Source organism: Salvelinus fontinalis, chromosome 22, assembly GCF_029448725.1.
Source record: "Salvelinus fontinalis isolate EN_2023a chromosome 22, ASM2944872v1, whole genome shotgun sequence".
NCBI lineage: Eukaryota > Metazoa > Chordata > Actinopteri > Salmoniformes > Salmonidae > Salvelinus > Salvelinus fontinalis.
This window is the reverse complement of record NC_074686.1, coordinates 18,430,562-18,458,168: the sequence shown is the minus strand read 5'-3', so window position 1 is coordinate 18,458,168 and position 27,607 is coordinate 18,430,562. Positions and strand designations below refer to the sequence as shown.

At 40.1% G+C, this 27,607-nt stretch overlaps 1 protein-coding gene across 4 annotated transcripts; it reads right to left on the bottom strand.

The window, feature by feature from the left end:
• Window positions 1-27,607, bottom strand: LOC129819979 (death-associated protein kinase 2-like). 4 transcript variants are annotated; one of them, XM_055876725.1, is made up of 12 exons: window positions 27,066-27,607; window positions 12,749-12,914; window positions 12,149-12,370; window positions 11,856-11,994; window positions 11,222-11,351; window positions 9,308-9,356; window positions 8,595-8,621; window positions 6,615-6,767; window positions 6,145-6,190; window positions 5,019-5,108; window positions 1,830-1,916; window positions 1-1,307 (listed from the first exon to the last, which is right to left on the bottom strand). In XM_055876725.1, exons 2-12 carry the CDS (start codon window positions 12,811-12,813, stop codon window positions 1,227-1,229), a joined length of 1,089 nt encoding a protein of 362 aa, XP_055732700.1. In that variant the 5' UTR covers window positions 12,814-12,914; window positions 27,066-27,607; the 3' UTR covers window positions 1-1,226. The 4 variants fall into 4 exon arrangements, with proteins under 4 accessions (XP_055732700.1, XP_055732696.1, XP_055732699.1 ...); XM_055876721.1 differs by having other exon boundaries at window positions 27,085-27,607; XM_055876724.1 differs by having other exon boundaries at window positions 27,308-27,607.

The following is a 27,607-nucleotide window of genomic DNA, read 5'->3' as shown; positions in this document are numbered from 1 at the left end:
TTGACAACAATGTTATTTTATTTAAAAGAACCACACTTAACACGGACAGTCATTAGGTATTATGATAAAGGTTATGATCAAATAAAACAAAAACATGTCAATTCTTAAACTTCTTTGAGAAACAGAAAACAAAAAAAGTTCACAAAAATACAATTCATCGACCAACATGATGTCACATTATTTGTCATGCATTACTGTATGATCGTGTCAGTAATGCTACTGGTTCAGTAGAGCATGGAGTGTTCAGAGTATTCACTGTATGCAGGAAGTCAGTATTGGATTAGTAGAAACACAGAACTGGAATTCCTTCTTCATCCTATTTCTATGAGTAGAACCTTTAAAAGTTGATTTGCTGTGCTATTTATACTGGTTAGTTATCTTAAAACATTTGTCCATCATGCATGTACAATACGAGAACACTTGGTAATCATGTTACGGACACAACGATATAGATATTGTATAATTGTATTATACTGTATATAACATAATATATTCATATTTGGTAATGTAATGGAAGCTTAATAAAATTGTCAAAAACACATTTGGAAGACTAAAACCTACTAAATTCTTAGGTTTTTATGTTCAATTTCCATCCACCCTTTTAAGGGAAAAATACTAGATGTACAGATATGCCTCAGGTTTAAACACCATACATGGTGCAATCCAGTACTGTACATTCCCAAATCAGTAACTTCACCATAAGAACAATATTGTCACCGCCTGCTATCAGTTGACCTTTATAACTGCAAAAGCACCATAAAAACATGCAATAAACCACAGTAATACTGAGCAAAGCTCGAAAAACAAGTCATGCTTGGTTTTCTTGTGTTTTACCCCATCGAGAGCCTTATATGACTTCTCACTCACGGAAGCCATCCCACACTTGTATTTGTGCACTTAATAGAACTACCTCCACCACTTTCAATCCACCTGAAGTGCATTGAGCCTAAAACTAAGCCTTGACAGGCCTTTCGGGAAATAGTTTGATAGGCAAGAATTGTTCTGTAGATTCCATTCCACTTCATCAGGGAAAAGTCTCATGTAGGGACATAGAGCCTGAAAATTCCTTCTTGTGTGCCCAGCGTTTGTGTCAGCCTGTGTCTTGGTCTTCCCCTCCCTCGAGGTCTGGTAAAGGGGGAGGGCAAATACTGTAGGCTTGGTTGGGTCACTGTTACGGGAAGTGTGCACTGCAGCTTGATGCATTGTCTCCCCCCTGGTGGACCCGTCTATGAACTGCTGCTGAGTCGCCGACGAATCAGAGATGATGGCTTGGTCTCCGTGTCCTCCTGGTCACTCTCACACTGTCTCTGATGACGAGGAGAGATATAGCAGGTTAGTTCTCTGTTACCTTACTCACACTATAGGGCAGACACAAATCATAGTGTGCTGGCTCGGTTATTTTCTTTCACATTCTTCTTTCCAGAATGGTTCCAGCAACTATGGTGCATGTACAACATTGCTTGTATTTGAATACAGTCAAGTTCTTTGCAATGTTTTCTACTTCCCCCTCCCTTTTTATTTATTTATGTGATTTTCCTCACTCATTCTACTCAAATATTTGGCCTGCATTTCAACTTCTGATGATATCACCCAACACATTAAAAGAGATTAGCAAACCTTGGATGATAAGCCATGAGTTAATGATACAGTAGGCTATATTACCTGTGTTTTCAATGCCTGGAAATATTTTATGTATAGAATAGAATTTTTGCAATTAATAACATTTTTAGCAATAGAGGTTGAAATAGGGGGCACTCTTTATTAAAATAATGTAATAGGTTTTGTTTAAGTGTAACTCTTAGTTAAACTGTCATGACAGCCTTACTCACCAGTTCCTCGTCCGCCAGTGCACTAGTCTTACATATCATCTTCAGTCGATGCAGCCGGTTACACACCCATACCATGTTATATGACATCTAGCGAGAGAAAGAAAAAAAGAAAGAGGAAAGGAGATATGAAAAGAGAAAGAAAGGAGGAGGATGTCGTGGGGACGGGAACATAAGAGTCAGATGTTATAGACAGAAAAAGACAGTGTTATTTGACACTACGATGTATACACCCTGCTTCTCAATGTACACTGAAGAAAAATAAATGCAACATGCAACCATTTCAAAGATTTTACCGAGTTACAGTTCATATAATGAAATTAGTCAATTGGGGAAAGGGGGATACCTAGTCAGCATTGAAGGTCCCCAAGAACAGTGGCCTCCCTGATTCTTAAATAGAAGAAGTTTGGAACCACCAAGACTCTGCCTAGAGCTGGCCGCCCTGCATAACTGAGCAATCGAGGGAGAAGGGCCTTGGTCAGGGAGGTGACCAAGAACACGATGGGGACTCTGACAAAGCTCTGTAGAGATGGGAGAACCTTCCAGAAGGACAACCATCTTTGCCGCACTCTACCAATCAGGCCTTTATGGTAGAGTGGCCAGACAGAAGCCACTCCTCAGTCAAAAGCACATGACAGCCCGCTTGGAGTTTGCCAAAAGGCACCTAAAGGACTCTCAGACCATGAGAAGCAATATTCTCTGGTCTGATGAAACCAAGATTGAACTCTTTGGCCTGAATGCCAAGCGTCCCATCTGGAGGAAACCTGGCACCATCCCTACGATGAAGCATGGTGGTGGCAGCATCATGCTGTGGGGATGTTTTTCAGCAGCAGGGACTGGGAGACTAGTCAGGATCGAGGGAAAGATAAATGGAGCAAAGTACAGAGAGATCCTTGATGAAAACCTGCTCCAGAGCGCTCAGGACCTCAGAGTGGGGTGAAGGTTCACTTTCCAACAGTACAACAACCCTAAGCACACAGCCAAGACAACACAGGAGTGGTTTCGGGACAAGTCTCTGGATGTCCTTGAGTGGCCCAGTCAGAGCCCGGACTTGAATCCGATCTAACATCTCTGGAGAGACCTGAAAATAGCTGTGCAGCGACGCTTCCCATCAAACCTGACAGCGATTCCGAGGATCTGCAGAGAAGAATGGGAAAAACTCCCCAAATACAGGTGCCAAATTTGTTGCTTCATACTCAAGGTTGTAATTGCTGCCAAAGGTGCTTCAACAAAGTACTGAGTAAAGGGTCTGAATACTTACTTAAGCATCACATTTACATGTTTAATTTGTAATAAATTTGCTAAAATTTCAAAACCTGTTTTTGCTTTGTCATTATAGGGTATTGTGTGTAGACTGATGAGGGAAAAAAACACTTTAATCCATTTTAGAATAAGGCTGTAATGTAACAAAATATTGAAAAATTCAAAGGGTCTGAATACTTTCCGAATGCACTGTACATACAGTCACCAAGAAGTCTGCCAAATGTCTACCAAGCCTTCAAAATACGTCATAGAAGGTTTCAAACTAAGATCTTATCAACATATTTCAAAGGAATGCCAGAGTTTCAAAGACACCTGCTGAGATTTCAAATTCTGCCATGGAGTGTGCTAGTCCTTGTATCACCAAAGAAGAAGAGGAAATAGGACAAGAAAATGTCCATCCATTAAAACCCCAGAAGACGAGAAAGAAGCCATAACCCTTCTCATGTTATTAAGGATTCAGTTTGTCTGGTTCTTCTCACTTCAACTGAATTTCCCCCAAGTGTGAGTCATTCTTTTGTAAATCAGATTTTTTAATTAATAAATGCTTTAACCATTTTAGGCAATCAAAGTTCTTTCAACGTTACAATGTACATTACACCATATCTGGGCGATATACAGGACTTGGATCCCTAATGACATAGGTAATAGTCTTCTTCTGGGGTTTTTAATTTAGTTATTTAAAAAAATCCTATTTCTGCCTTTTCTTTGGTGATATACATATTACTTCCCCCCCCCCCCCCCCCCCCCCACACACACAATATTATTAGCACTCAGTAACGACATAGCAAAATACCTAGCGCTGCTAATGACGTAGCTAACTAGCGTTGTTAGCTAGGTTTGCTAACGATTTAGCTAACTAGCTAGCGCTGCTAACGTCGTAGCTAACTTGTTACCGCTGCTAACTACGTAGCTAAATAGATGGCGCCGCTAACGTCTTAACTAAGTTGTTAGCGCTTCTAACTACGTAGCTAACTAGCTAGTGCTGTTCATTTGAACAAACATCACAGGCAAAAATATTTCTAGACTCCTTAACAAATTTACAGCCTGAAATATTTTGATGGTCTTTGAAATATTTAGCCGCTTTTCACAAAACTTAACAGCATGAAATATTTCACTGGCAGAAATATTGAGTAGACCGAAATATTTAGCAGGCCTTTTAAATATTTTGCAGCTTTCGACCAAACTTCAGCCCGAAATATTTTGCAGCCTACCAAACTATTTTGACACCTTTGAACAAAATTCGCAGCCTATTATTTTGAAAGCTGGTTAGCCCATTAGGGAGTAGACTTGAAAAGGACCATTCGAACAAAACGTTGCCGCCTCACATTCATGTCCTATTTGTTAATTTAGCTCCAGAAGACAAGCAATGACCTCAGTTTGATTTCATTATGTTTAATAAAACACATGCACATTTTCAAGATTTGAGCGTCATTCAGTGTCATAATAATATGTGATATGGCATAAAATGATATGATATTGTAATGACCTGACTAGATCATAAATGAACAATTGTCCAGACAGAGGCTTGCGTTTGCGAATTGACGGTTTATTAAACCAACTTTACACAGGCTACTGTTTGGGCCGTTGCACACGCCAAATAAATGACAGATAACCCACAAGCCAATCCTGACCTTCTCTTGTGAAGCCAAGACGTAAGAGAGAGAACAAAGGCGAAACCTGGTCTTAACTTCCAATGCTCCATCCCCCTGCCCAACTCCCCTCCTCGCCACTCCGCCAACCGCCAGGATGCCCGGCATCAGAACATTCCAGACATTCCCGTGATTGGCAGAGAGCAGGTTGATTGACATGTCGGACCCCGCGAACACTGGGTACTGGTCAGTACAACACAACCGCCTACTAGCCTAACACATAACACACAGCTGTCTGTGCAGGTCGCTACAATATAAATAGGCCATATATCCTACTCACCTTCCATTTCCTCTTGGCATTGAACCTCTTAAAGTTCTTCATGTTGATGGAGGAGCGATTCCTGTTGGCCACCTGTTTCCGTGTCAGAGGCTAAAAGAGAGGGATAGATAATAAGTGAAGGAGATACAATTAATCAATGTAGAGTTAAAAAACAGATACACATATTAAACTTGCATTATACCACAGCCTTTCTGAATACTCATTTCTGATTGATTAGAACGGCATTCTAGAATGGACATTAAAACCAGATAACGGGACAGTTGGAAAATATATCGGGACACCTTGCATTCGTGAAGCAATAAGCGCCTACACATGCAAACTTTACTTGCTACAAAGTTACACAAACCTAATCCAACAACCACACAAACGTAGGTCCAACGAGGAAAAAAATTGCTACCATTGATTTGTTTTTGCAGAGATATTTTTTTTAGCATCTGATGTAAAGTGGTGAGTGATACGTGTATTTCTCTGTTCCTACTGTTGCAGTCATGACGCAAGTGGCGCTATGCTGTCAAATACTCCCACGTTTATAGTTTGACCAGCTGTTTTCATCAACTGATATATTTTAATTTGCTTGTCATATTGGCAGGCTTGCTAGCAACAAACTATTTAACCTAGCTTATAGCCTAGTGTTTGATATGCAACGCTATCTCCTGCTATCAAATATAAATAGATATGCAACGCTATCTCCTCGTAATTAACAGTGTTGAGTGTTCTGACGAGAGGGCCAACTTTTCTAGCTATGCCAGGCAAAATCGGGCATTATCAGCTCATTGTTATGGATGCATCCAAATGAATGTCAATAGAAAACAGCTACTGCAGAGGTCGTGACTGTGTTAGCCGTTGGATAAGAACGTTGCCATGGAACATAAAGAACGAACGACTGGGTCGTCCATAAATATCAAAACTATTCGAATGAACGACTGGGTCGCGTGTCTTTCTACCGGTACATGTGTGCTTATAGTATTGTTTTCTTTGGCAACTGTGGTATAAACGCCAACGTTCTGTACTTTACCTCTGCTTCGCCTCGTCCATTATTTCCAAGGTAATGTACAGAATGTCAGCGTTTATCCTTTCCACATTAAACAGTTTGTAAGGAGCAAAGCCTTGTGCTGCTGACTCTCACCTTGATCCAGGGGTGCTGTAGACACTCCTCAGCTGTAATTCTCTCACTACACATAGACAGACCGACAGAGAGACAATAAGATCAGTGCACACAGACACCACAGGCGGTCAGACAAAAGGCAATCTATTAATTTGATACGCGAGTTCATATTCTATCAATAGCGTCTGAAATAGAAAGCTGTCATTCTCAGCCGTCGTTCTCTCTACACAGAGACAGACAGACAAGTAACACAGAAAGTTAGACAAAGGGTGATCTATTCATACAATACACAGTTCCTATTATTCATACAATACACAGTTCCTATTCATTCTATCAATAGAGGCTCAAAAGAAAGTATAGTGGCTGAAAAAAAAATAGTATCCGTCCATTTACAATAGGTGCAAAGTGATGCTTTCACTATTCCAGTCACGTTCCATATTTGTCTTGACATCATAATAGGCCAAATTACCCATGACCAATGCATTATTTACTTCTGATCTTTCACTAAGAGCTTCTGGATGAAGTCTTTGGCCATGGCGCTGGTCATGCTGAAGTGGTGGTCGTCAAACTTATAGTTCAGGGCTATGATGTTCCTCAGCGTCTCCTCGTCCGTGTCCCCTTGGAACGGGGACATACCACTCAGTCTGGAAAAAGGCGAGTCAGAGGAAAGAATGTTGCTGTTACTATTGCCCAATTCCAAGTCAACAGAGAGGAAGATGGCGCTATTGCCACATTGTTAATACCGATCTGATTAACTCTGCAAATAGCAGTGCTGGGTGATTTGAAAAGTCATAGTCAATCGATCAATAATATAATAATACTTATAGCAAAAATGTTTGTAAATGAAAGATAATCTGTTGAAACAATGAGAATAGAAAGGTTCAGACCTTTTGTGAAACATCACAGCACAGTTGAAACATATATGGCAAAGAGAAATCAAAACTGGATGGTGTTCAGAGATGGATGGGAGGGGTTGAGGGTAGCTGAAGGATGGGACTAAAAAAAAACAAAAGATAGCTATTGTAAAATACACTGTGTCCATAAAATGTATATAGTATGTATAAACTAGAAGTAGAAGCCTAAGTGTTGTTGTCCATTAGTTTAATCCAATTAGGGGAGGGGTGGTAGAGTTAGGAGAAAATAATAAAGGCAAAATGATATAAACTCAGCAAAAAAAGAAATGTCCTCTCACTGTCAACTGTGTTTATTTTCAGCAAACTTAACATGTGTAAATATTTGTATGAACCTAACAAGATTCAACAACTGAGACATGAACTAAACAAGTTCCACAGACATGTGACTAACAAATGGAATAATGTGTACCTGAACAAAGGGGGGTCAAAATCAAAAGTAACAGTCAATATCTCATGTGGCCACCAGCTGCATTAAGTACTGGAGTGCATGCTGTGACACACCACCCCAGACCCTCCACCTCCAAATCGATCCCGCTCCAGAGTACAGGCCTCGGTGTAACGCTCATTCCTTCGACAATAAACGCGAATCCGACCATCACCACTGGTGAGACAAAACCGCAACTCGTCAGTGAAGAGAACTTTTTGCCAGTCCTGTCTGGTCCAGCGACGGTGGGTTTGTGCCCATAGGCAACGTTGTTGCTGGTGATGTCTGGTTAGGACCTGCTTTACAACAGGCCTACAAGCCCTCAGTCCAGCCTCTCTCAGCCTATTGCGGACAGTCTGAGCACTGATGGAGGGATTGTGCGTTCCTGGTGTAACTCGGGCAGTTGTTGTTGCCATCCTGTACCTGTCCCGCAGGTGTGATGTTCGGATGTATTGATCCTGTGCAGGTGTTGTTACACGTGGTCTGCCACTGTGAGGACGGTCAGCTGTCCGTCATGTCTCCCTGTAGCGCTGTCTTAGGCGTCTCACATTATGGAAATTGCAATTTATTGCCCTGGCCACATCTGCAGTCCTCATGCCTCCTTGCAGCATGCCTAAGGCACGTTCACGCAGATGAGCAGGGACCCTGGGCATCTTTCTTTTGGTGTTTTTCAGAGTCAGTAGAAAGGCCTCTTTAGTGTCCTAAGTTTTCATAACTGTGACCTTCATTGCCTACCGTCTGTAAGCTGTTAGTGTCTTAACGACCGTTCCACAGGTATGTTCATTAACTGTTTATGGTTCATTGAACAACCATGGGAAACAGTGTTTAAACCCTTTACAATGAAGATCTGTAAAGTTATGGATTTTTACAAATTATCTTTGAAAGACAGGGTCCTGAAAATGGGCCGTTTCTTTTTTTTGCAGAGTTTACATATACACACAATATATGGGGGATTGGAAATGATGCAGACAATTACATTAATGGAAGCCACAATCTATCTACCCCACCACAAATTTTTTTTTGTAAAAATCATTAAAAATGAAGGGTTATGGTAGACCAAGGGTTGATTTGGAATTGGTCATATGTGTGAATCCAAACGTACAGTAGCACCACCTTTTTCTCCCCCAACTTACAGTATGTAGGTGATCACTCCGATGCTCCTATAGGGGGAGGCAAACACAAACAAAGAAAAAACGTTGTTGTTATTTTGCTCACAGAGGCCTAGAGAGACTCAGTTATTATCTCATTATCTTAACTTTATTCCAATGGATGTAGACATAAGAGCTGTTGTGGTGAGTAGTTTTTTAATGCTTGCTTTTGTATTTCTAAAAGTACTATAATCAGCTGTCTCTGGCAATTTCCTGTTTAAGGTTCTGGTGGAGAGGCATGACACATCGAAAACATAAGCTTATCTGTTTTTCCCTAAAATAAACCTCAAAGATAAACACAGCCATCTGAATGCTCCTTTACTTTTCGGGGATAGTCACAATGTGACCTCAGTTTTGAGCACCATTTATTAACATTGTGCTGGAGCGCATCTAGGTACACTCATATTCTACTGTACTACAACCAAATCCAACCCTTTAGACTCCGACCAGTTCATTTCTGTGTATAAAAACACCGTATTTAATTTGATTTAGTCGAAACCCACTAGAGAATCAGATTGTTATACAGTGTCTGAACACATAGGTTGTACCTAATGCATTCAACCAGAAACAGTCACACTGTTTAGGGAAAGCGTGCCTACACATGTCCAAACGCATCCCAGGGGCTTATTCATCAAGATGGAAGGGGGTCATTTTAGGTGTCTGTATATGTTGGAAGAGGGGGCAGTACACACACTCACCACATGTCGACAGCTGTGCTCAGAGGTTCGTAGTTGATCACTTCAGGGGCTGAGAGAGAGAGAGAGGAAGGCAGTTAACCCCCAACAACAACAACTGCTCCCTGGGTGCTGATGACGTCGATTAAGGCAGCCCCCTGCACCTCTCTGATTCAGAGGGGTTGGGTTAAATGAGGTGGAATTCATTCAGTTGTGCAACTGACTAGGTATCCTCTTTCCCTTGTATTTACTGAAATGCTATACTGGTTTGGCAATATCTACAAATTGTATTTCATGCCAATAAATCAATCGGAGAAACATGTCTATGCATGTAGCTGCATTTATGACAAGCCCAGAAGGCCTGTCAGACTTCACACTGCCTGAAGGAACAATTTCAAATTTTTAAGAATTCAAAATGAACACTGCATTCATCAGAAAAACATGAATAGATTGTTCCTACAAGTCAAACAACTCCAGTGGTTTTGCGATAACTTCCTCCACCAGTCGCATTGTATTACTTAAACCTACCGTACAGTAGCTGCTACTGGTGGGAAAACACATTTGAATTCCAAACAGGAAGAGCTTTGTAACCATGCCAACCTTATCATGCTGGCAAATCTGTGTTGAAGCAGCTAGTGTTTGACAACAGCTCTTTGTCTTGGGGCAGCGGTTAGGATTTTAAAGATATGTTTGCTTTGTTATGCATTTTTGCTTTATGATATACTGTTTTACTAAATATGTAGATTTTAAATATATGTAGAATATAATTATTATATTGTTAAGAGGTTTCTTACATTTTCTGGGTTGGGGGTGTATTTGACTTATGACTGAAATGGCGACTATCCTACATCCTCCAAATCACTTCCTGTTTCAACTGGATTTGCAACCCCCCTAGTTTATCATAACACCATCAACCCAGATCATGACACTGCACTTCTTTCACTGTCTCCATGGAAAACGCTGGACCTGGAAATACACACTAACTTCCACAGAACACAGTAGGGACTGCATTACAAAGGGCCTGTTCCAATTCTTTAATAATGCATCTGTTGTGAAGGGTCATGCCACTCCTACAGTCTTCTAATTGTCTCCAATTACCCTAGACCGTGGCCCTTTCCATCACTTCTGTTTCCACGCCTAAATCACGCCACTTTTGTCTTTTTCCACCGCTATCAGGTTCTCTTTAAGTGGCATGCTCCTTCCTACACACTAGAATAGTTTGCTTGGTGATGCCACGAGGTGGCTCCATCCTGCCATTGTGCTTGATATGATTAAGTAAGTGCCTTATATTGTAGGAGAAATGTTAACCATGTATATTATGCTGCCTGAACTTGTTATGTTGTATCCTTTATATCCCTGCTATGCTAATAGGCCTTTTGTGTTTAGCCCTGGCAGCCTTCTTAGTTTGTAGTTATATGTTAAGCTCATTCCCTATAAGTCACCTGGCACTACTTTGTCACGTCAGCAGCTTTATGTTGTGTTCCTAATGTTTCCCTTTTGAATCTCCCTTTCTGACCACTACATCCAATCCTATCTCCAAGGCCTTAAGAGCCACATCCTAAAGCACAAGCCCTACCTCTGTTCCAAAACACTCGCCCATGTGCCTCTGTTCGTTCCTGTGTTTGAACTTTGTTTAATAAATACCCCTAAACCTGGATTCTTGTTCCATCTCCTGATTCTCATTCTGACTGATGCACCATGGTGGCAGAAACCGTCCTGAACCTAGCTTACAGTCTGTCCTAGTCTTTTTCTAAAGTATCCTTCCTCCCTCCCTCAATCAGTGGTGGGACAATTGGATATAACGAAAGCAATGTGTTTCAAGAATCCAGTACTCAAGAATCCAGTCATGTCAGTGCTTCACAGCAAAGCATGAGGAAGGATGCATTTACATGGTATTTAAACTGGGCCTAACTCATATGAAATGACTGTTCTACTCACGAATATACTGGGGGGTGCCACTCATGCACTTGTACTCCTCCCCTGGCTGGAAGCGGTGGGCCAGCCCAAAGTCGATGATCTTAATGACAGTGTTTGGCGCCATCTTGGCTGACAGCATGATGTTTTCCGGCTGATTGGGGAAGGGGAGTAAACATGTTACATGCAAAAGGTCAATCTGACCATAATAGTCAATTGCATGCTGACCGCACTCTGACCAACCGGCACGCAAACAGCATGTTCATCAACACTAGTGAACAGGCACACTCCGTTTAGTGGCACCTGTGGATACAAACATGACCATGTGCGGTAAGCGTGCGGCATGGACATCTCTGCTAATAAGTAGCAGTATCAGCATGTGTGTCTTATGTGGTTTTGGGATGGATGAATACAGATATGCTCTTCTCTTTTCACAAGTACTTATGCCTAAAAGCCTAGGATTTTGGATTCAATAAATGGACAGGCTTTGATGTGTTACTATTTTCATGCATACTACTACATTAGCAGTGTTATTGGGGAGGTAAGAGGTTAGATGTAAATCACTACCACAGACTATTGCAGCACTGGATTTCTAAATGTCATATGGAGTGAGTAACAAACTAAAGATATGTAAAATCAATACACTAGCATAATTTACCTTTAGGTCAAAATGGCCTATTTGTTTGCTGTGCATAAAGCCCACACCCAGTAGTATCTGCTTCATGAACTCGATCGCTTCGCTCTCTGTCAGGTTCTCCTTCTCAGCAATGAAGTCAAACAGCTCTCCTCCACTAATACTGAAAGAGGAAGGAGGAAAATAAATGGAGAGAAGTGTTAGAACTTAACTATACTACATAATTCAGCTACTTCATGGAATCAATGACTTGCCCTGCATGTACGACCTAGGTTCAAATAGTATTGTTTTCTCCTTTCTCCCCTCCCTCCACTCACAGCTCCAGCACCAGCACCACCTCGGCCCGGCTCTCGAACACATCCTTAAGGGCCATGATGTTGGGATGCTGCAGGGCCTGCAGGACCTCCACCTCCCGCTCCACGCTCTTCCTCTCCATGCCCAGCCGGCTGCTGGCGCACTTCCTAATCTTCAGGAACTTCCCAGCCCAGTGAGCCCCCGTGGCCCGCTCGCGCACCTCCCGCACCTGCCCAAAGTGGCCACTGGGGCGGCGACAGAGTGCAACAATGTATTTACTTGTTTGGAAACATCTTGAAATGGGTAGGTACTACCTGAGTTTGTCCAATAAAAATATGTTCCTCCTGAACACAACACAGATTTATTTATGTAGCTGTTCTGCTATGTCATTTGTGATGTTGAAAAGCAACAAGACTCAGACATGAGTAGTTTCTTTCTATTCACAATTCGGTCCGTTTCTTTATTATTTCAATTGCATACGTTGAATTTTTGTTAACATTGACCTATGCAACAAGACAGCATATGCAAAATTGACCTTGAAAAGCAACTGAATTAAGAGTTATAATCGCTTCCTCACTTAAACAGCCTCATACAAGAATACCTTTTATAATGACCATCCTTACCTCCCAAGTACTTCTCCAATCTCATAGAGGTCTTCCACATTATCAAGCTTATTAAAGACTGCCATACTGATCTTCTTCTCTTCAGTTTCACCTCACTGTATGTTACTGTTGGTTCACATCCATGTGCTGCATGGTGCTTTCAACTATGTCTTCACAAGGTCGGGACCTGAACAAAGAGAGAAAGAAAACAATTAATATCACAGTTCTAAGGCAAATGTGATAGCATGCAGGGGTATTCAACTCTTACCCTGTTAGGTCCGGAGCCTGTTGGTTTTCTGTTCTACCTGACAAGTAATTGTGCACACCTGGTGTCCCAGGTCTAAATCAGTCCCTGATTAGAGGGGAACAATTAAAAAATGCAGTGGAACTGGCTTCGAGGTCCAGAGTTGAGTTTGAGGTGCATAGGGGATGAATTGAATCCTGACTTTTTAAAATTATTATTATTATGGACCCCATTAGCTAATCTTTCTGGGGTCCAAACACAAGGCACATCACACAAAAAACACCACTACATATTTATAACACAAAACCAATATTGAGACGTGCACCCGCAACTCAAATGTTCAGACATATCTTCAGTTGAGGCCAATGGATGATTTTAGCTCGAGTCCAATCTGAAATATCTGAAATTAGGATTCCGCTCATAATAAGAAGAAGGCTCTATAGAGCTCGCCAGCTTGTAGTTCTAAAACACGGAAATGAGCTACCTCTGGTTCGTTCAGGCATCCCTATGGGAAAAATTAATGGCGAAAGAACAGGGTTCTGGTATAAACGCAGAAAATAAGGTCTGAGGTTAACACAGGCTTAGGAGATCTTATATGTTTTGTTATATGAGATAATAGCTGTCAGTTAACATGACAGTTATTAATTATGAAGCCTTTTGAGTTTTTTTAAATTACATAAATTCTTCAAAATTCACAAGAAGTTAGCTAGCTGATGATCTCATAGAACAAAACGTACAAGATCTCCTAAGCCTGTGTTCACAGCATTTATACAAAACTTCTACAAAAATGCCATTCATTTTCTCCATAGGCTTTGTCCAATGAACCATGGCGGATTTAGTGCTTACAAAAAGACCCCATTACTGTTTCTATCTATTGCAGCACAAATAACTTAAAACCACAAACAGTGATCGAACAATGACTCAACAGTAGTGGCATGAGGGTCATTCCATTTGATGTCAATCACTTTTTTAACAAAACTTTCTATATGCATTTGCCCATGGTAGAAGTGGTAAGAAAATAACTTTTTGAACATGAATGCCAAAACATTTAGGAGATAGAGGTGCTCAAAGTTGACCCATTTTGCATACCCACCCTACCCAGTGGTGGAAAAAGTATCCAATGGTCATACTTGAGTAAAAGTAAAGATACCTTAATAGAAAATTGCTCAAGTAAAAGTAAAAGTCTAAAAGTATTTGGTTTTAAATATACTTAGGTATCAAAAGTAAATGTAACTGCTAAAATATACTTAAGTATTGAAAGTAAAAGTATAAATAATTTCAAATTCCTTATATTAAGCAAACCAGACGGCATTATTTTCTTGTTTTTAAATTTACGGATAGCCAGATAAGTGCATGAATTTGACCATTTTCCTGTCCTGCTAAGCATTCAAAATATAACGAGTACTTTTGGGTTTCAGAGAAAATGTATGTAGAAAAAAGTACATCATTTTCTTTAGGAATGTAGTGAAGTAAAAGTAAAAGTTGTCAAAAATATGAATAGTAAAGTATAGATACCCAAAAAAACTACTTAAGTAATACTTTCAAGTATTTTTACTTAAGTACTTTACACCACTGACCCTACCATGAGACATCCATATCTTCATCACTGGAAAAGATACACGGCTGAGTTTGATCATTTAAAAGCTTTCAAAAGGGTTGTCAAACTATTTGATAATTTCGTATATAAAAAATGTTTAGTAAAAAATTGTCCTTTTTTAACATTTAACGTTAATTATCTTTTTTCTTTTTCACATATGTTGTAGCTTAGACCATATTTTACATCATCTGAGGTGTTTGTGTTGTGCCCGCCTTCGGTTGAGACAGGGTGGGTGTCATGTTTTGGCTGATATATGTACTAAAATGGGGATACAATAGACATTTTAACTTTCAAATTGGAGCACAAAGATGGTGGAAGATCAACAGATCAGAAAATGTGACTTGAATGGGAATCAGTGGTTGGAACCGGTTCAGGGAACCGAACCAAAAACCAAAAAAAGAACGAAAGTGATCGCTAGTGTTTCGGAACAGAACGGTTATTTTCAAATCTTGAGAACCGTTTAATAATGTTATTTTTAGTTCCAAAAATATTCCTAATTTCTAGAGTATAATTCTGTAATTCAGTGACGTTATAATGCTAGTAATAGCATAAACACATTCCAATTCACGTCATGATGTTCAGTGCTTCAAGTCAAGCACACTCCATGTCCACCACTCTCTCTCGCTCTCTTTTTGGGCTTGCCTGTTTTGCATGTTATTTTGGCATTAATACGTGTCACATATCAGTTTGCAAACAATGTAAAACATATATATCATTGAGTTAATAAAGCGGCATACAAACATGGTCTCTTTTTTGTTTTCTTGAGTAAGAGAACTCCAAAATGCAGGTGTTTCAGCCTAGCTCAGTGCATTCTGTGGTGGTGGAGCAAGCCAGCAGAAAATATGGAGCGTTACACTGTGATTGGCTCAGTGTTCTGTCACTCATGGAGACACTACTTCACCTCCAGGTCTAAGGGTAGACTTCGAAAATGTTCGCCCATTGGGTGCTGCCATAGAGTTACATTAGAAGTGCCCATCCAAGAAGGCTCAAGGTCATCGGCCACAGATAAAATGACATCAATCACATTATATCTACAGTAACTTTGATTGGACTGATCATGTCAACATCATACTTTCAAAATCTTAGCTAGCAGTCATCATCATGATTCAAGTCGACAATCTACTGGCAAATCCTTTTTAATCTTTGTCATATGAAGAGAAATAATGAAGAGATTTTATAGATTAAACGTATCGGTGCTCATTGGTCATTGGACATAAACATTACACAACAAGTTGGAAATCGCAAGTTCAACAATGAGTGGTTTGGAAGGAATCAGTAGCTAACTGTAAGTTCAAGATAACTGGAAACTTGGGAAAAACGAGCTACGACTGGGACAATACATTTTAACTTTCATCCAACTCGGAATTGTAAATCAGGAACTCTGGCCTCTTTTTAGAGCTATGACTGAAGATCACTGACGTCATCATGATTCAACCTCTTTTTTTACAGAGTTCCAAGTTGTCTTGAAAGCACCATAAATCCAAAGAAGGCCTTTGATGATAACATTTGCCCACGAAGGACCACCGTGCTACCTTCCTGTTCCAAGTGAGCACAGCACAACAAGGTGAGTCCAAAAATGTCTTGTATGCTGCTGCATAAATTATGTAATATGCCAGGGAGACATGTATATACTGTAGCTAAGAAAGTAATACTAAGTGTATGTTGTGTAGTAAGCTGTTGTGCCTCACCCTAATAATTTGGTCTATTTTAATTTCTTAATTTTCACCTACTGTTCTGACTTAGTGGTGCACATGTAGCCTATAACCTGTTTTTGAGAAATGTAATAATCTAATATTGTAAGAGCTTTCATTGTCTGCTTAAATGCCCCCTTTATTTTTCCTACGGTTCTGACTTGGTGTACAGGGAGAACACTGTAAGAATGGCCCATGTTCTGAATTCTGTCGCTGTACATTTCAAGAGTGCTGAACAAATAGTTATATTGACGACATCCGTCCTAGCTCGCTCATTAATGTCTTAATCGAAATTACGGATTGCCTCTTATCCGCTTGTCATCCCCTTATGCCATAGTTTGTACATCTCAATTGTCAGTAGAAACCACATTTGTTCAAGCAAGTCAGCCATATCAGCTTGGTTTTTTAAAAGACAGTAAATGAGAATGAATAAACTGTTACGCTGCCAGACAAGGCTCCGCTGATAGCCAGGTGTAGCAGTGGTAAGGTGTTGGTACTGCTGTTGGGACAGTTTTATGTACGCCCTAACAGTTTTAGGGCAACGTTTGTCACCGTTATAGTGCAATTAATGTATTGTTCAGTGTTGTGTAGTGGCTTTGCTGGCATGCATCCCACATTTTTCACTTTTTTTGTCCCACCAAGATTTACATGCTAAAATCGCCACTGATCTAAACATTATCTCACATTTCTTTTAGACTAACATTTAGTTTTCAACAGTGGTGATTTGTATAAACCTAGCTGTCTGTCTCTCCGACATTTGCAACATTGTTTCAATCTATCCCATAGTAATGAACGTGTAGGGGTCGGGATGAGGAATAGAGGCAGGCAGCGTTTCTCAGCCAGTCGAAATCATGAATCAGCTGGCATAATTTGTATGGATATATACAAAGAAATGTCAATTGAAAAAAGGTCAAATAAAACAAAGAACAGCTAGTTTGCAGTCTTTTCAGCTTCAGTTTGAAGTTATTGTGTTAGTTGTGTTGTTGGCTTGCTCCTTTGAACAATAGTGTCCTAACGAGAGAGAACATTTTCTATGCCAGGTGAAATCGTGCCTCATTAGCTCATTGTTATGGATGTATCCAAATAAATGTCTCAACAAAACAGCTTAAACAAATGCAGCTACTGTTGTTATTCTGTCTGCACTGTTTGATGTCACTATAAGTTAGCCGTAGTTGGCTAGCTAGCAAGCGAGGGATAAGAACGTTGCCAGCCAGTATGGCAATGGAACATTTAGAACAAACAGATACAGAACAAAAAGACTGAACGACTGGGTCATGTTTCTGGCAACTGAACCAACAGAACGAACGACCAGCCGGCTTGGGTAGCAATCCTAGATTTGTTTAGGGACTATATCTTGTAGAAGGGTTAAATAGTATGAATAAATTCATCAAAATAATGTTTTTAATTAATATATGTCAATCATTATTTGAATATGTTGGTAACCCGTTGTATAAATGTGATAATGCCCTCGAAGCCGGTGTTTGGACTTAATCTCGGGCCTAACAACACCCATGCCAATATATCCTCCAAACACCAGCTTCTCGGGCATTATCACTTAATTAAATGGTATCAAACTACACAATTTATGATAAAGACATTATCATTACCAGTGATAAAGACATGGATGTCTTGTGGTATGGTGGAGTTTGCAAAATGGGTAAACTTTTAGCACCTCTATCTTGTAAATGTTTTGTCAGTTCTGACCACTTCTACTATGGGCAAATATGTATGGGAAGTTAAGTTCAAATCAAAAGGGGTGCGGTCAAAAAGTTATTGAAATCAAATGGAATGACCCATAAGCCTTTATTAGCAGTGAACGCAGAGGGACTGAAGAGTGAGACAGTGTTTTGAAGTGAAAGTTCACAGAGTATTACTCTGCCTCTACCCACAGTATGAAAATAAACGTGATTAAAATAACAGGCTAAAACCCTCAGAAAGCCTCAAGTGTCAAAGTACATCAGCCCATGCATCAGTGAGTGTTTTTTCCCCCTTGGTTATGTAATGTGGCCCTTTTGAATATTCTCAATGGAGATTGGTGATCAGTTTTGAAAGGATTACTGATGTTAATTGCAGGGAAGAATTATCCTTGTCGGCGTCCAGTCGTGCCTAACATAATGAACCAAATACAGGGAGGGGGAAAGAGACAGAAAGAGAGAAATGCTGACAACGAGAGAAAAGCATGTTGTCTCCAAAAACCAGCGACAGACAGACAGACAGACAGACAGACAGACAGACAGACAAACAGAGCAAAATATGGTGTGAGGGAGGGAGGCAGAACAAGACAGAAAAAGAAAGAGATAAAAGAGAGCAAGAGAAAGGGAGTGAGGACAAGAGGGGTCAACTTCAACGGTCTGCAATCATATAGAGGTAATGTACATGCGCCGAATACAACTGGTGTAAACTTAAATGTGTCTATTTGTGACAGCATGTGAGTGTTTGTGAGTCTTCCTGTATATATACTAACTACAGAACACAATAATATCTTTCACTCTCAGACTCTGTCTGACAGTTTTTATGTGCATGTCCCCTCCCCTGCTAAAAATCATTCACAAGAAGACATTCCCGAGACTCCCCTCATGATCCACCCCCAGCTTCCCACCCCAATACCAGGAAGTCAACAACATGACAATATCCTGAGAACAACAGCGTTGATTCAAGAACCAGCTCCCCCGCAACTCCAAAACCACCCCTTCCCCAAATTACACTACAGTGGAACAATGGCGCTTGTCTATGAACGGTGCACTATGTCATCATGTCAAGAGGTCTGATAAGCGGCTAAAAGTGAGGCCTCGCTCCTAAATGTGGGCCAAAATAGACAGACAGACCGTGGCTTTACTGTCTTATTTAGGGCACTCTATTCTGAAGAGTAAGTGTGAAGAAGCGGTTGTTTATGGGTGCCACCAGCAAACTGGTTTCTATGTGTGTGTGTGTGTGTGTGTGTGTGTGTGTGTGTGTGTGTGTGTGTGTGTGTGTGTGTGTGTGTGTGTGTGTGTGTGTGTGTGTGTGTGTGTGTGTGTGTGTGTGTGTGTGCGCGCGCTGGCTGACTAGGAGCCCCATGAAACAAAAAATGCCTTGTTATCATTCATCTATCCTCACAAGAGATGAGTCAGAGATAGACAGTACAGTTCAGTTCTGGTGAAAATATGCCATCATCATGGAGTGTAGAGAGACTGATCTGTTCTGAGATAACTACTGCTCAACCCACTTGATGTCAGTGTGGGCACAAGCCATGGACCAGTACCATGTAAACAGAGTGTATTCTATTCTGCCAGGAGCAGAGCTCAAATTTGCAACCTTCTGTACAACAACAAACACCACTCAAAACCCACTGTATTAGCCAACTGAGAAAGAGACTAGTCTGGCCCTCCATGAGCGACAATTGACGTTCAGATTTCAGTCATGTCCCCAATGTACTCCAGCCAACATGCTATGGGGCAGGAGTGTTTCACATCCAATTCACGTTTAGATGGAGCATTTGGCTGTTTCGGCTGCCGGAGCCAATTCACCTCTAAACAGAACATGTAAGGTCCTTGGACTATAATGAGTAAAATTAGGCTAATTTAATCCATTATTGGGCTACTGCAGATCCTGACGACACTGGTGTGTCTAAGGGAATGTGATCTGTTCATTTTTCAACATTATGTTGAGTTTGGCCTTCCCCTGTGTGTGTTTGTGTGTAAATATAAAGTCGTTGACCAGCTAGTCATAGGATAGCACTTGTAGAAAATACTAAATTGATCACCACATAGAGCAAAACATTTAGGGAAGATTATGATAATGTGGACACCGCAAAAATAATATATGAAAGCTGAATCGGTTGGAATTGGGGAACTATGAAAGTCAATGGAGAGAAAGAGAAGTGAGGGTGCCTAAACGTTATGCAAAAAAATATCATCAGAAACTCAGATGAACCTGTTATGAAAAACAATCACATAATTTACTCCAAAATAAATGGTGTGTAACGTGCCCAACTTTCTCATTTTAAAAATGCCAAACTTCAGATTCTGACAATCCATTACTACCATCAGAATATAGCAGAACACAACCCAAAAATAAATGTTCTATTTCAAAAGGTATTGCAGTTTTTCATCAAACTCAACTAATCGGGAACGATCGAGAGATTGCAGCAATGATGCGCAATTGTCTTTGAGAGAAAAGTGGGTGATGAGAGCGGCACATCGTTTATTACCATGAGAATCTAATTTATTGGGTAGCCTGGGTGGTTTACATTCTCACACACACACACACACACACACACACACACACACACACACACACACACACACACACACACACACACACACGTATATATATATATAGAAGCATAAATCAGAGAAAAAACAAATGCGTCGAGAAGATCGTCAGAAGAAACACTCACCCAACTGAATGCCAGACCAGGCTCTTTTGCAAACTGAAACAAATAAGTGTTTGTTCTTCTAATGCGTTGCAATTACTTTTTCTCGGTGACAAGTAGTAGGACAACTAATCAACGACGTAGCAAACTTCCCTGTGCATGTGTAAATAGGCCTACAGTCAGAGTTCTTTACAGTTAACCGTGGAATGCGGAAAAGTTCACCCCTCCTTCGGTTTATGCGTAACTTTGTTGGGAGTGCTTGCTTGCCTAGATGCAAATCCGCTATGACTAGGTTGTCTCTAGTTACCAAAGTCACAAAGTCAACATTGGCTATCGTAACAATTAATGATTTTTTTTTGTTGCTTTTTGGTATTAATTTAATGTTAGGTTTTGGTATAATGTTAGCAGTGGGGGTAGGTTAAAAATCATTTTTTTAAGAAGAGACATTTTAGAAATAGGCGTGGTTATGCCATAATTATGACTTTGTAGCTGTGGTTTCCAATGATAACGCCACTACGGAGTTCCTCATTGTAGTCGTGAATTGCTCAAGGAAACAACGCAGGCGCGCGCACACACACAGATATTATATACAAAATATATGGATTTGAAACTCTCACAATGAATATGTTATGATGACTACTGGAATGTGGTACTTGTACAATACAGACAACGCATTCCTATTCTATTAACACACTAATCTGAGTCTAAAGTTTAGTTGTAAATTGTAACAGTGGGAGATATCACGAACAATGTCCCTAAGGAACATCAGAAGAACATCAACTAGACAAAAATGAACAACGTTCAACCCTATGCAGCAGTGTTGTAGTACTCGAGAGCGGTCTCGGTCTTTTATAGGCAGTGGCAAACCTATCGGACATAGGTTTTCAGTGTGTGACAGGTTCGTGATTCTGAAAGGACAGCAACGGTAATACCAGCGCACTCGTTTAGGAGAGTGCACTTTTTGTAAAACACAACGGGCCAATGGTGTAGTGGAAGCTATGCAGGTATATACCGTATACCCACTTTTTTTCTACAGTGGGTATTGCGTATACTCACTTCTTAATCCCCACGGATGCTTATTAAAGTAGTGTAGTGGAGGTATACGACATATCAATTATGTAGTACAATAGTGAAATCATACACAAAGTAGCCTACACAATCGCAAATCACTTGAAATGTGTTCACATGCGCGCTGCACACATCCTAGTTTCAGCAGAATATATGTAGGCAGCAAGCGCGCGCAACTCTCAACTGGTTTTGGCATGGAGCAGTTTACAGAAGAATGACATCCGTAGCCAGTAGGTAGGAAATATAAATTTATGATATCTACCAGTAAATGCTAACTAAGGCAACAATGAGTATGTAAACCAGGTACTGAAAAAGTTTGGTCCGCAGTCTTGGTTAGTTGGCTATTTGTGATGTGCAATTCAGTCATCATGAGCTGTTTGCATCAGGGGCATACTGTAGGCATGAGTGGGCCTTCGTGGACACAGGCACACCCACTGGGGAGCCAGGCCCACCCAATCAGATTGAGGAAAGACAAAAAAATTATACATTATTATTACAAAAAACACAGTTCCACTCACCAGCTGATGATAATTTGAAACAACCCTTTCCTTCAGCCAATGACCAAAAGCACACTCTTTGGCCTCATGGGTGGAATGTTATTACTATTTTTTATCATAAATAATAAAGATTTTAAAAATTCAGACAAAATTCTGTGTCAAACAGTTTTGTTATATCTCAGTCTTCTGTGATGTATATAAATATTAATATTGGGATGCAAATAAAAAAAAACTATCTGACATGGTACAGGTGTCTTTTTTAAGCCCTTAACCATGTGTGAGGTGTATACTTTTGTTTCAAAGTAGATTTGTTAAAGACTACCTATAATCCCTCTGTGTGACCCTGATCTAGCCCACTGCGGTAAAAGGTTAACTTCTTGTTGAAAGCTATTCTTGAAAAGGGAGAAGCTAACAAATTAGTAACAACATCCTCTTCGATAACACCTGCTGCAAACTAGTTTACAACAAAAGATAGCTAGCTAGACTGTGGGAAAACTACGGCTTGCTATTGCGAAATTACCTGTTTTGAAAAGAGAAAGATTTTTGTAAAAATGGTCCCACCCATTACAAGTCAAAATGTGATTGGTTGATTCCACTGCCAGTCCAAAATGTTGCCCTAATACAGTGGAATGGCAGATTCCATCTAACTAGGTTCTGATAGCCTAGCCAATGGCTGATTTAGCCTGATTGGATATGTTTGTCTATTCAGTGTTAACCCTTTCCTTTCCAACAAAAACTGAAGAGATTAAATCAGAACATCATTGAAAATAACAATATAATTATAATTATTATTGTTATTATTATTCTTTTATAAATCCTTAGCCCTTCTCTGAAGGCGTAGAAGGCCCTCATTGTTCTCCACTGTGTTTGGGTTAGTAATAATTGTGGCTCTATTTGTCCTCAAATGCATTTTTTTCACCATTCTGAATGTCAGAAAAATCCATATGTTTACCTGAATATGAAATATGAACACAGAAATACTGGACATTTTGAACTTTTGTTATGGTGGCAATTTATGTTTTTCCTGGTCTCAGTCTTGACTCGGTCTCAGACCCCTTGTTCCCCGCCCGGTCTCGGTCTTGCCCCCCCTCCAGTCTTGGTCTTGACTCGGACTCGATTGCTCCGGTCTTGGTCTTGAATTGGTCTCGCTGTAGGTGGTTTCGAACACAACACTGCAATGTAGGCAAGTCTATCCTAGCTGCAAAACAGTGGTTTCCCTCATTCAAGCGGCTGAATCACTTTGGTTCTTTTCATGGTTATAAATAGATTTCACTCAAAAAGTACTCTGGCTTACCATATGAGATAAGTCACAACAAACTTGTCAAAACACTGTTATGTTAGTTGTCTGTTCACTTTCATGTCATCTGACATCATGGTATTTCATATATAATGCCAATTATAGCAGGTCCCACAAAGTGACACAGGAGGTATATCATTTTGGAAAAGTCAGGTGTGTTTGTGCATGATGTTAACTTAGATGCACTCACACCAGCAAAGTACGCAGATCATTACATAATCAACATTTGTGAGCCTTAAGTAAAAACTATTCACAAATCATTGTCATGTTCAGCATTGTGCTTGTCTGACAAGGCTAGAATGGAGTACCCATACTGCCATACACAAAGTCAGACCTGGTTTCAAGTAGAATTTAATATCTTTCAAATGTTTGAGCCTTCTTGGAGTGCCAGAATGGCGGGGTTTGCATTGTTGTGGCTATTCCATTGGTCCCAATGTGCCAAGCAAGCTCAACAATTTCTCCTTGGGTTGCAGAGCATTTCCAGACCACTAAGGATTACATAGTACACTGATTACAGGAACTACTGAGGCAATGATATACATGGTGAGACATTATCCTTGGCCATGTCATAAACTTTACAATCATCTTATAGAGTAAAGACATCTTTCCGTAACGTTTGTGGTTAGAGTTTAGGCCTATGATCAGTTTTTTCTTTTGCATTGGTGAAAATATGGATAGCTAATTTAACAATATCAACATCTACAATCATTATCTATGAACATCACAGGCCAGGGGACTATTTGGTGTTGTTCACTAAGATGACCTAGCAGACAGTTTAACACCACAGTAGTATCTAATTGGGTTGGCAAGTACAGTATCAGTCAAAAGTTTGGAGACAGCTACTCATTGTTGGGTTTTTCTTTATTTGTACTATTTTCTACATTGTAGAATAATAGTGAAGAATCACACCTCCTCTTCCATGCTTCATGGTGGGAACCACACATGCGGAGGTCATCCGTTCACCTACTCTGGATCTCACAAAGACATGGCAGTTGGAACCAAAACTCTCAAATTTGGACTCATCAGACCAAAGGACAGATTTCCACCGGTCTAATGTCCATTGCTTGTGCTTCTTGGCCCAAGCAAGTCTCTTCTTCTTATTGATGTTTTAGTAGTGGTTTCTTTGTAGCAATTCGACCATGAAGGCCTGATTCACTCAGTCTCCTTTGAACAGTTGATGTTGAGATGTGTTGTTACTTGAACTCTGTGAAGCATTTATTTGGGCTGCAATCTGAGGTGCAGTTAACTCTAATGAATTTATCCTCTGCAGCAGAGGTAACTCTGAGTCTTCCTTTCCTGTGGCGGTCCTCATGAGAGCCAGTTTCATCATAGCGCTTGATGTTTTTTGCGACTGCACTTGAAGAAATGTTCAAAGTTCTTGACATTTTCTGAATTGGCTGACCTTCATGTCTTAAAGTAATGATGGACTATTATTTTGTGGGGTGGCAGGTAGCTTAGTGGTTAGAGCATTGGGCCAGTAACCGAAAGGTTGCTAGATCAAATCCCTGAGCGGACAAGGTAAACATCTCTCGTTCTGCCCTTGAACAAGGCAGCTAACCCACTGTTACTAGGCCATCATTGTAAATAAGAATCTGTTCTTAAATTACTTGCCCGGTTAAATACAATTGTTTTAATCTTTGCTTATTGTTCTGTTCTTGCCATAATATGGACTTGGTCTTTTACCAAAAAGGGTTATCTTCTGTATACCACCCCTACCTTGTCACAACACAACTGATTGGCTCAAACGCATTAAGAAGGAAAGAAATTCCACAAATTAACAAGGCACACCTGTTAATTTAAATGCATTCCAGGTGACTACCTCATGAAGCTGGTTGAGAGAATGCCAAGAGTGTGCAAAGCTGTCATCAAGGCAAAGGTTGGCTACTTTGAAGAATCTCAAATATAAAATATATTTTGATTTGTTTAACACTTTTTTGGTTAATACATGATTCCATATGTGTTATTATATAGTTTGATGTCTTCACTATTATTCTACAATGCAGAAAATAGTAAAAAAATAATAAAGAAAAACCCTTGAATGAGTAGGTGTTTCCAAACTTTTGACTTACTGTATGAGGTGATGACTAATTGAACCCAGCTGTCAGCTATGCCTCAACCTCACTACATTGGTGTCAGAAGTGGGATCTGTTATGATATGAGACATTAGATATGCCAATAAAAAAGTATCTCCCGTTACTTTCAAGCCTTACATTTTTGATAATCAAACATAATTGAATCTGTGAAGATCAAAGAAGTAATCTGTAAGTAATCAACCCGCCACTGTTTATTAAACAGTTAATTAAGGGTTGGGGTTGGAGAAATGTTACCACTCTCAAATTCATAGACAGAGCTATGAATATAAGGTCTGACCATCTATGACATCAACATTGAATTTCTGGTTCTCATGAGGCATTTATAAGTTATATTCTTCAATAATCAATGGGTATAGGCCTATATAAATCATTTAAAAGTAAAACAAAAAATGGATGTATCATTCGCAGATTGCCCCTTTAATTTAGCCATACCCCAGTAGCCTACAGTACTGTATATCCATATTTCAATGTAGATAAAGGTTACAACTGAGCCATAGTCAGAGCCACTACACAGTGCAATGGTCAGTGTGATGTCATGTGAGTCAAGCCCCTGGGAGCAGTGCAGAGAACTGTATGTTCAAATCAACAGCCTGGTCTAATAGACTAGACGTAACATAGTAAATGTAAATCCGGGACACTCAAATTAGTATGATTTGTAATGTTTGGTATGGTTACATAAGGCAAAAGGTTACTTAAGGCAAAAACAAAAGGTATAACGCGAACATCTAGCAACCCAAAGTTGCGTGTTCGAATCTCATCACGGACAACTTTAGCTAATTAGCAACTTTTCAACTACTTACTACTTTTTTGCTACTTTGCAACTACTTAGTATGTTAGCTAACCCTAACCCTTTAGCTAACCATTCCCATAACCCTAACCTTAACCCTTTTACCTAACTCCTAACCTTAACCCTAACACCTAAACCTTAGCCTCGCTAACGTTAGCATTAGCCACCTAGCTAACATTAGCCAAAACAAATAATAGTTTGTTACATATCATACGTTTTGCGAATTCGTAACGTATTGTATGTTTTGCCAATTCATATCATAAGAATTATAATTTGTAACATATATAAAATTCGTAACATATCATACGAAATGGATGATGGACATCCACAAATTAATGCATACCATACGAAACATAATACACCACACTAAATGGAGTATCTCGGGTTAATATACAGAATAACACGAAATGTTCTGAGACCAGGTTGCAATCAGAGCTCACGATGCTCTTTGCTCCAGTGCACAGGCACCCAATTCCCATTACTTCGAAGTAGTACCACTACACACAACACAACCAGATTTACATTAGAGTATCACATAAAAATAACTAGGATTTAGCATTTGATTATACAGTAGCCTATACATTATGAATATAAAAGCCCTCCCGCTCTCTCTCTCTGTCACTCACACACGTTACAGAGAATAGCATGTCATACAAAACACGACCACCGGTATTTACAACTGTGTGAATTTAATTCGACAAAAGACCCACCTGGATAAAAAATAAATACCTGCAAAATATTGGAATCCTTTTCTCGGAATGTAGCCTATTATAAGCGTTCAGGCAACGTGGTTTCGTTTGATAGCATTCAGGCAACGTTGTTTCGTTTGAGTTGCGACATACCACAGCAATGCAACATTGTCTGATACCCCCGCTATCGTTCTGCTTTTCTGTATGAGTAAATAACGATACCGTCGTTTTACGCACCAAAGGCGGCTATGAAAAGAGCTCACCTGTTTTCGAAACTGTTCGCGTGGCTGCGCACGAAGACGTCACGAATCGTGCCAGTCCAACAGAGGTCCGAAATAGAGGCACGAAACTGCTGTCTCAAACAAGAAAATCGTTGAACAAGTGTGCGGTTCGTATAGACTATATTGAGTTGTACAGGCATGCTATGCAATTCGAAAAAAACTAACCTGACAACCACACTTCCTAGATATGAAGCAGCTTGTCAATTCGCCATATGGGCCATTATGTTTCAATGATCCTACGCTGTAACACACAACGATGGTGAGATATTGTCAGCCTGTGTG